Here is a 10,000-nt window from a genome sequence, read left to right on the forward strand (position 1 = left end):
TGTAAATGCTAATGTTGGATAGTGTTTTAAAAGACAATGTATTAGTCTCTCTCTCTCTCTCTCTCTCTCTCTCTCTTTCTCATCTCTCGTCTCTCTCTCTCTCACTCTCTCTCTCTCTCTCTTTCTATCTCTTGTCTCTCTCTCTCTCGCTCTCTCTCTCTCTCTCTTTCTATCTCTCTCTCTCTCTCTCTCTCCCTATCAGGAGAATGAAAAATGTGTGTTTCAACTGAACATCTCTTTCATTGTATGAGATATAATCTGATCCCTCTGGGATAAGTCATGCTAGTCTGCATCCTACAGTTATAATGACTCCGCCCCCCCCCCCTCTGCAACCCCCCCACCCTCCTTCCTTCAGGGTTAGTGGTTCCTGTGGACGAGGAGCACTCCAGTCATCTGATTCTGGGCGTGTTACTGACCCTGCGTTATCTCATGCCCCTGCTCCAGCAGCAGGCTCCCAACACCAGCCTGAAGGGCAGTTTCGGAGTCATGCGTAAAGAGGCAGACATTTCCCCGTCACCGGAGCAGCTAGTCCAGGTACCGCTGTGACCCTCAGAGGCCATGCTCAGCCCCCCCCCCCAAAAAAAAACACTGGACATCACCTTTTCAGCCTGATGATTTTCGCTCCAAAAATGATCCCCACGGATCTGTCATAAGGATATAATAAAAGCATTACTAAGCAGTTATGAAGGCTCTGTGTTATGAAGAGGATATAGGGAAAGCAGTAGGGTGTACTACAGAGAGTGACTCTCATATTCTAATAATACACACTACAACTGATTGACATTTATAGATATATATATAAATGTAATATCTTATGATTTTTCTTTTGCGTGCAGGTGTATGAGCTGACCCTTCACTACACTCAGCACCGTGACCATAACGTGGTGACGGCGTCCCTGGAGCTCCTGCAGCAGATGTTTCGCACCCCTCCCCCCGAACTCTTGCACGTGCTCATCACCCCTGGCAGCATCACGCGCGCCAGCGTCTTCAGGGAGGAGCTGGAGAGCCGCGCCCGCAGCGGCAGCATCCTGGAGCTCATTGGTAATGTCGTCCGTCCGTCACGCGATCCCCGACGCGCCATTGGCCGTCGCCTTTCTTTCGGGTTCTCGTTCTTTTGCTCGGCGGGCGTCGGTGTAAAAATCTGTCGGTCAAATGCTGACGCTGTCTTGTAAAGGCGATATAAAAGCGATTGGTCTTTGGTCGTGTCTTTGTTTGCACGTATTCCGCCGACAGCTCTTTATCACCGACGGCGTTATTCAGCAAACCAACAAACGAAAATAAGTATCGTTTTTGTACGCCACGTATGGTCGTGGCGTCAGAGCATTGGAAAATGGTTTCACCCAAAAGGTTTTAAGCTAAAATCACTGATTCTTCCCCCAGTTAATCCACTGCACCCCAGTAGCTTTCTTCCATCTACCAAGATTTTGAAGCATCAATTTTAAAATCACCCTCTTTTCCTCTTCCGTTAATTTCCATTTTTAACCATTTGGTTTCAATCAGACACCTTCTCTCTTTTTCCCTTCATTTGCCTGATATATTTATTTCTCTCACTAATACTTAATCTGACCTTCTCAACCTCCTTTTCCTCTGCTTCTTTTTTTGGGGGTGGGGGTTTGGGGGGGGGTTGGCTTTCCTTCCTGTTTCCTGTCTGCAGCTGGTGGAGGTTCATCATGCAGTCCGCTCCTTCTCAGGAAGCAGAAAGGTGATTTTCTGTCTGTCTCGCTACGACCTTTGCCCTCAATCACTCGATCATGTCCCCCGTAGCTTGGTTCACCATACGAAACAGTGACACTGAACATGGGGTCTCCAGATGTAGTTATCTTTGTATTACCTAATGCAGCCCAACATCTAATGTTAGAAAAGAGTTCTGTTTCAGGAGAGGAATGGAGATGAGTCACTAACAGATATAAGTGTATGTGGGGATGCCAAAGTAGAAGTAAAATAAATTATTGGATGTTTAGTGGATTTGTGTTATTGTGAGTGAGTAGATGGTATCTTAGTGAATGCTTGTTTCAGCACCTATTCAGTGAATATGTAAGAGAGTGCAGTATTATGGTCTATGAGCGGTTACCATGAGAGCGTGACTCAATTCCGGCGGGAAATGAGAGTGTTTACGACAAAACAGGCATATATCATAAAAGATAAACAGAGCCAGTGTTATAGATATATATTCTTTACTTTGACACAGACCTAGGGAGGAAGTCAGGGCTTTAGCCTGACGTGACCTGACCTTTGACCTATTTGTTTGGCAGGTAAAATGTTGTCAGGGGAAGAGGAGGGTCTGGAGGATGATCCAGAAAGGGCAGAGGTCACGACTGGATCTTTCACCGGTGAGTCCAAAGTGACTTTGACCTCAGAGTAACACTTGCTAGTGGTGCGCCTCGTGCCGAGTTTTGCTTATAATCTTGGTCTGTAGAAGTTTCACTTCTCTTTTTTTTTTCTTTTTAAAGAATACTCAGAAGTATATCTAAATGTTTTGCTCTTGCTCTTGCTGTTGTTGAAGTTGTTATTGTAATCGAGAACACTTCTCACTTCCTCATGTATTCCGTGTCTCATACAAACTCTGCCGTTCTAGCTTCGGTGGGCGGGGACAGTTCTAGTGACGCCCCCTCGTCCTCGGGCGTGTCGTCTCTCGGCCCGGCCGACATCATCACCGAGCAGCCGCGCTCCTCCCAGCGCGCTCTGCAGCCGGGCGACTCGGTGGACCTCAGCGCCTCGTCGGAGCAAGGCGGCGGCCCCGAGACGCCCGACGACGAGGACGAGGAGATGCTGAGCCGCAGCTCGAGCGGAGGCGGCGGGGGCGGGCTCGTCACCACGGCGACCGATCCGGCCTCCGACGGCGGCGGCGGCGGCCAGGCGCTGCAGGAGCCCGTGTCCTCGGGGGCCGTCTCGTCGTCGTCGCCGCCCAGCGACAGTTCCCAGACGACCACGGAGGGGCCGGACTCCGCCGTGACGCCGTCGGACTGCGCGGAGCTCGTAAGTGTGACCGCGCGGCGGAACCGGAAGCGGTCGCCGCCCTCCCCGACTCCCACTGAGGGGCCGGACACCTCCTCCTCTTCCTCACACTCGGACAGCGAGGCCTCTTCCTCCTCCTACAGGCCTTCTTCTTCTTCCTCTACCTCCTCAACCTCCTCTTCCACCTATTCTGCCGCTTCCTACGCTAGCAGTACTGACCAGGTCAGCAGGTGTTTTTTCTGAGAGGAGGCGTTGGGCGGAGTTTCTTTCGCCCTTCCCGGTCTCTCTTGCTTGGTTGGCCCCGCCCCATATCTTTAACCCCGCCCTCATGCACGGCCTCTACCTCAAGCTGTCCCGAAGCCTCTCTCTGGTTACCGTGGTGATGAAATGGGTGTACTAGCCAGTCAGTAGACACAATCTGTTCCTTCTCCTGTCCATATTTTCCACGTTCAGTCTCGAGAGAGACTGAAACTCGACTTCAGAGATCTCTTAGCAACCGGTTACCAGTTGTCCCCTTTCCTCACACACACACACACACACACACACACACACACACTGAACCAAAAACAGAAGCATGATCGATGTTTTTATCCTCTCTCTCCGTATTAGAGATCTCTGCTTTTTTTTTCTTTTTTTTTTGGGGCTATGTTTGGAGTATATTTTTGCTGTGAAATTTTAATCACGCATGATCGTTCGTCCTGATAGGCCCTGGAGTGTCTCAGGGGTTTTTTTGAACCAGTTTGCGTGGAGTCACGGCACCTGCGTGCTGTACTGGAAACCAGTTTGGCCGACGTCAAACGTTTACCTGGTCTTACTCTGTGCATACTCCCCAAAATGAGCCGCGCATGCGTTTTGACTTTGCTTAGATAAACACATTTTTAAACATACTCGAATATGGAGGTCTGAAATGCATGTTTTTGTTTTTTTGATGTCTGTGTGTATCGTGTGAGTGTGTGTGTATGCACGGCCTCCTACATGTGTGTTCGTGAGTCTGTGCTTGTTCGTCTGGATTTGCGTGTGTGCGGTTATTCACGTACGTGTGTGTGTGTGTGTGTGTGTGTGTGTGTGTGTGTGTGTGTGTGTGTGTGTGTGTGTGCGTGTGCGTGTGCGTGTGTGCGGTTATTCACGTACGTGTGTGTGTGTGTGTGTGTGTGTGTGCGTGCGTGTGTGTGTGTCTGTGTGTGCGTGTGCGTGTGTGCGGTTATTCACGTACATGTGTGTGTGTGTGTGTGTGTGTGTGTGTGTGTGTGTGTGTGTGTGTGTGTGTGTGTGCGTGCGTGTGTGTGTGTGTGTGTGTGTGTGTGTGTGTGTGTGCGTACGTGTGTGTGTGTGTATATTGCAGGTACTGGATGGCAGTGAGAGTCAGTACTCAGGGATGCAGATTGGCACGCTGCAAGATGAGGAAGAGGAGGGTGCCGCTCCGGCCCTGGACGAACCCCTGGAGCCCTTTCCCCAGTCTGCGCTAGGTACGTACCCACACGAACTCGCTCCCCGGCTTACTGGACATGTACTGAATTAACATAAAAAAAACTCCCTTCTAAAAGACCAGTTCGCCATTCTTCGTGTCTTAAACTTCCTTTTTTTGTCCTTTTAGTTTCCTTTCGTAAAGCCACAGTGTTGAAGAATAGCTGTGTCCTGTTTTTTTTTTTTTGTGTGTGTGTGTGTGTCAGTGCTGCGTAAACCCCATCTGCTGGAGGGCAAAGGTCACCACAGACAGGCGTCAGACAGCAGCGTGGACAGATTCGTACCAAAGGAGGAAGTGCTGGAACCCCCTGACCTTGACAACAAGGTGAGTCCACACACTCACACACACACACTCACACACACACACTCACACACACACACTCGCGCGCACACACACACGCAGGTAGACCACAACAAACACAAATATTTGCCTCTTATCCTGGCGCCTGACTTGCTATAAAGTCAGAGACGGACATGCGTTTATCGGTTTTCGTGTTTGCTTTGTCGTTCAGCCGTCGAGGATTAAAGGAGAGATCGGCCACTACACCGACCCTAACGAGGAGCCGCTGGTGCACTGCGTCCGACTGCTGGCCGCCTCCTTCCTGCTCACCGGACACAGAAACGGTGAGGAAACCGCGCGTCCGCCGCGCGTCGCCTTGGAGAGCGCCGGCCTCTCCGGCGTCCTTCGTCACCGTGACGCCGCCGAATCATACGCACTGTGGTTTGAAGGGGCTCGGTGTGTCGGTGTGACTTTGCGCGGCATGGCTTTCGAGAGATTGAACGCTGAGGCGGATGGGCGTGTTTATGGCAGTACATCATTTAGGTTTTGTTTTTGTTTTTGTTTTTTTCTTGGAAGGCACTCAGTGTAATTAAGTGTTTTTGTGTGTGTGTGTGTGTGTGTGTGTGTGTGTGTGTGTGTGTGTGGGTCCATATGTGTGTGTGCGCGTCCCTATGTGTGCATGTGGGTCCCTATGTGTGCGTGTGGGTCCCTATGTGTGTGTGTGTGTGTGTGTGTGACAGGGCTGGTTCCCGATAAGGAGGTGCGTGTGAGCGTGAAGGCCTTGGCCGTGAGTTGTGTCGGGGTGGCCGCGGCGCTCCACCCCGAAGCCTTCTTTAACAAACTCTACCTGGAGCCTCTGGAAGGCCAGCAACCAGACGGTGAGCCGTAACACCGTCCCAACACGCGACTGGTCAGATCACACGTCAGTCATCGCTGCCTGCCTGACGATTAGACAGATCACACATCAGTCACTGATCTGTCCAATCACGGCTGTCACAGAACCTCTTTTGTCTTTTTTTCAGTAAATACACCTCAGCTCTTCCACAGAGCTTTATCTCAGCACTGAGTGTTTCATTAGTAATGTTTTGCTTTAATACCGAATATTTATTTGAACGCGCTGAGTTTTATAGTACTGGTGTTTTAGGCTGGAATTCTGACGGCGGTTAACTGTCTTTGCAGAGACGCAGTACATAACGGACATGCTGAAGTACATAGAACACGGGGACCCCCAGGTGCGGGGGGCCACGGCCATTCTGTGTGGGGCCCTGATTCAGGCCGTCCTGCTCAAAACACGCTTCAGTCAGGAGCCCTGGTTCACCAGTGTCCACAGCTCCACGGGTCAGTCCAGCTCTGCTCCTCCTCCTGCTGCTGCAGCTTCTTCTTCTCCTTCTTCTTTTCTTTTTCCTCTTCTTCTTCTTCTTTCCTTCCTTTTCCTCTTCTTCTTCTTCTTCTTCTTCCTCTTCTTCTTCTTTTTTCCTTCCTTTTCCTCTTCTTCTTCTTCTTCTTCTTCTTCTTCTTCTTCCTCTTCTTCTCCTTCTTCTTCTTCTTCTCCTTCTTTTCTTTTTCTTCTTCTTCTTCCTCTTCTTCTTCTCCTCCTCTTCCTCCTTCTCTTCTGTTCTTTTTCTGTTTTGTTCTGTTATGTCAAGCTGGTATCAGCTCATTTCGGCTTTGTTCTGATCTGCTCAGTTCAGTTGAATTGAGTTCTCTTCTCTTCTGTTCTGTTCTTATCTGTTCTACTCCGGACGTGTCTGTTGTGTCTTGCTGAATTTTCTAACCTAGTGCTGTTCATTCTCGATTGCAATTTGCTGTTTTTTTTTTTTTTTTTATTTTTACAATTGTTTTTATTGATTATTTGTATTGATTGAGCTAAATAGGTCAGTGTATGTGATTATTATCCGTCTGTCTGTGTTTGATCCTCTCCCTCTCTCTCTCTCTCTCTCTCAGGTAACTCGGTGTCTTTAGTGGACTTTGTGCCTTTGCTGCAGAGGAGTCTAAAGGATGAGTCGTCTGTTGCGTGTAAGATGGGATGTTCTGCAGTGAGGGTGAGTACACACACACACATGCACACACACACACACACACACACACACACACACAGCTATCTGTAAAGAACAGAGTTGAAATTTCGTCCATAGTGTGTTGAAAAGATTTATGGTTTGTGTTTTATGGTGAGATTTACAAGGCCTATTTGTGATGTACAGATCAATAAGATTGACTGCTTTGGTCTGTGTGTGTGTGTGTGTGCGTGCGTCCGTGTGTGTGTGTGTGTGTGTGTTTTACAGCACTGCATCATGGCCCTGTGCAGCAGTAGTCATAGCGAACTGGGTCTACAGCTCATCATTGACCTCCTGAGCCTCAGAGATTGCTCCTATTGGCTGGTCCGAACGGAGCTCCTGGAGAGCCTGGCCGAGATGGACTTCCGGTAACAGAGCCGCACTGTGTGCACCGCTGAATTTGGACATTAGATTCCTTAGCCTGGCAGAGTAAAAAGGCCACTTCACCCGGAAACACACTATCAGTATTAGACATTAGTGTTAGTGATACTGGTGTATCAGCATTTTTAAAGTGGCTTGTCTAACTTTGTTTTCTGTGGTGTTTTAGTCTGTCACGGTTTGTGCGTGCTGCTGTAAGGCCACGGTGCTGGAATATAAAGAGGGATACTTTCTGGATGTTTCTCTTTGAGTGATTGTCTTTTTCAACCCTGCTCCTTTACGTTTTAGGTTAGTGAGTTTCTTGGAGAGGAAGACAGAGACGTTACACAGAGGAGAGCATCATTACACTGGGGTAAGTGGTGTCTCTCTCTCTTTCTCTCTCTCTCTCTCTCCCTCCCTCTCTCTCTCTCTCTCTCTCTCTCTCTCTCTCTCTCTGTCTCAGACAGAGTTAGCGTTTAGCATGTCTCACAGTGGGCTTTTTGCTCAGCCCTGTGAAGTTTAATCTGATATATACCTGACATTAACGTCATACATGTGTGTTTGGGTCATAATGTCTTTGATGGTCCCCCCTCTCTCTCCCACTCTTTTTCTCTCTGTCTGTGTGTGTGTGTCTCTCTCTCTCTCCCTCTCTCTCTCCCTCTCTCTCTCCCTCTCTCTCTCTCTCTCTCTCTCTCTGTCTCTCTCTCTCTCTCTCCCTCTCTCTCTCTCTCTCTCTCTCTGTCTCTTTCTCTCTCTGTCTCTTTCTTTCTCTGTCTCTCTCTCTCTCTTTCTCTCTCTCTCTCTCTCTCTCTCTCTCTCTCTGTCTGTGTCTCTTTGTGTCAGATGTTGAGGTTACAGGACAGGGTGTTGAATGATGTGGTGCTGTACCTGTTGGGAGACGATGACCCACGAGTCAGACACGTGGCAGCTTCAACCGTCAGCCGGTACACACACACACACACACACACATACATTTACACGCATACTTATGCACACACACCTATATACATTTACACGCATACTTATGCACACACACCTATATACATTTACACGCATACTTATGCACACACACCTATATACATTTACACGCATACTTATGCACACACACCTATATACATTTACACGCATACTTATGCACACACACACCTATATACATTTACACGCATACTTATGCACACACACACCTATATACATTTACACGCATACTTATACACACACACACACACCTATATACATTTACACGCATACTTATGTACACGCACACACACACACACACACCTATATACATTTACACGCATACTTATGCACACACACACAAACAAACACACACACACACACACACACACACCTATATACATTTACACGCATACTTATGCACACACACACACACACACACACACACACACACACGCCTATATACATTTACACGCATACTTATGCACACACACACACACACACACACACACACACACACCTATATACATTTGCACGCATACTTATGCACACACACACACACACACAGAGGCCTTATTGGCGGTACTATTTATAATGTAATGCATTTGGCTGAGTTTCAGTTCTCTTTTAATTAGCTATTAACTTTGCGTGATTCATTGTGCTTAGAGCTGCCATATTTTCCCCTCACTCTCTCTTTCTCTCTTTCTCTCTTTCTCTGTCTGTGTGTTTATGGGTGTGCACGTGTGTGTGTCTGTGTGTGTGTGTGTGTGTGTGTATGTGTGTAGACTGGTGCCCAGGCTGTTTTATGACTGTGACCAGGGCCAGGCAGATCCTGTGGTGGCCATTGCCAGAGACCAGAGCAGCGTTTACCTGCAGCTGCTCATGCACGAGACCCAGCCTCCATCTCAGTTCACCGTCAGCACCATCACACGGTACATCACGCTCCACGCTGCACTACACTACACTGCACTACACTACACTACACTACACTACACTACACTATACTACACTATACTGCACTATACTACACTGCACTGCACTACACTACACTATACTACACTATACTACACTATACTGCACTATACTACACTGCACTGCACTACACTACACTATACTACACTATACTACACTATACTACACTACACTGCACTATACTACACTACACTATACTACACTGCACTACACCACACCACACTACACTGCACTACACTACACTATACTACACTATACTACACTACACTGCACTACACTACACTATACTACACTACACTATACTACACTACACTACACTATACTACACTGCACTGCACTACACTACACTATACTACACTATACTACACTACACTGCACTACACTGCACTGCACTACACTACACTGCACTGCACTACACTACACTATACTACACTATACTACACTACACTGCACTACACTACACTGCACTGCACCGCACCGCACTACACTACACTACACTATACAACACAACACAACACGCTACATTGTGTCGCGGTCGTTTCCGCTCCTGAATCATGAATGCAGATTTATTCTACTCAGTCTCATTTTTTTTTTTAGTCTCGATTTTTATTTCGTTAGTGGTGGGAGTGGATGTGTGCATGATGTATTTTACGGTTTTGTTTTTATTTTTCCCGCAGGACCTACCGAGGCTATAACCTGTCTCAGGGCGTGGCCGACGTTACCATGGAGAATAATCTGTCCCGTGTCATAACCGCCGTGTCTCACGCCCTCACCACCTCTACCTCCAGAGCTGTGATTGTAAGTCCTGAACCTTACCTTTGACCTCTCACCTTTTACCCATCTAAAATCTCACCTTCCATGTCTAAAGCACTGACTACAAGCCCTGAACCTCACCTTCAACCTCTCACCTTTCTCCTCTATAATCAAACTGTCAGTCTCTCACCTTTCTCCTCTATAATCAAAC

At 48.0% G+C, this 10,000-nt stretch overlaps 1 protein-coding gene across 1 annotated transcript in view; it reads left to right on the plus strand.

The window, feature by feature from the left end:
• The window catches only part of htt (huntingtin), a 46,942-nt gene that overhangs the window by 6,762 nt on the left and 30,180 nt on the right, over window positions 1-10,000 (plus strand). The window contains exons 8-23 of the mRNA XM_030787904.1: window positions 356-534; window positions 837-1,041; window positions 1,655-1,702; window positions 2,253-2,330; window positions 2,576-2,976; window positions 4,298-4,421; window positions 4,626-4,744; window positions 4,932-5,043; window positions 5,440-5,577; window positions 5,879-6,037; window positions 6,644-6,741; window positions 6,982-7,121; window positions 7,420-7,483; window positions 7,954-8,054; window positions 8,850-8,996; window positions 9,714-9,834. Of these exons, the coding sequence (XP_030643764.1) occupies window positions 356-534; window positions 837-1,041; window positions 1,655-1,702; window positions 2,253-2,330; window positions 2,576-2,976; window positions 4,298-4,421; window positions 4,626-4,744; window positions 4,932-5,043; window positions 5,440-5,577; window positions 5,879-6,037; window positions 6,644-6,741; window positions 6,982-7,121; window positions 7,420-7,483; window positions 7,954-8,054; window positions 8,850-8,996; window positions 9,714-9,834 (2,234 nt within the window). The remainder of the gene's footprint in view (window positions 1-355; window positions 535-836; window positions 1,042-1,654; window positions 1,703-2,252; window positions 2,331-2,575; window positions 2,977-4,297; window positions 4,422-4,625; window positions 4,745-4,931; window positions 5,044-5,439; window positions 5,578-5,878; window positions 6,038-6,643; window positions 6,742-6,981; window positions 7,122-7,419; window positions 7,484-7,953; window positions 8,055-8,849; window positions 8,997-9,713; window positions 9,835-10,000) is intronic.

The sequence above is a fragment of the Chanos chanos genome, chromosome 11, assembly GCF_902362185.1.
Source record: "Chanos chanos chromosome 11, fChaCha1.1, whole genome shotgun sequence".
Lineage (NCBI taxonomy): Eukaryota > Metazoa > Chordata > Actinopteri > Gonorynchiformes > Chanidae > Chanos > Chanos chanos.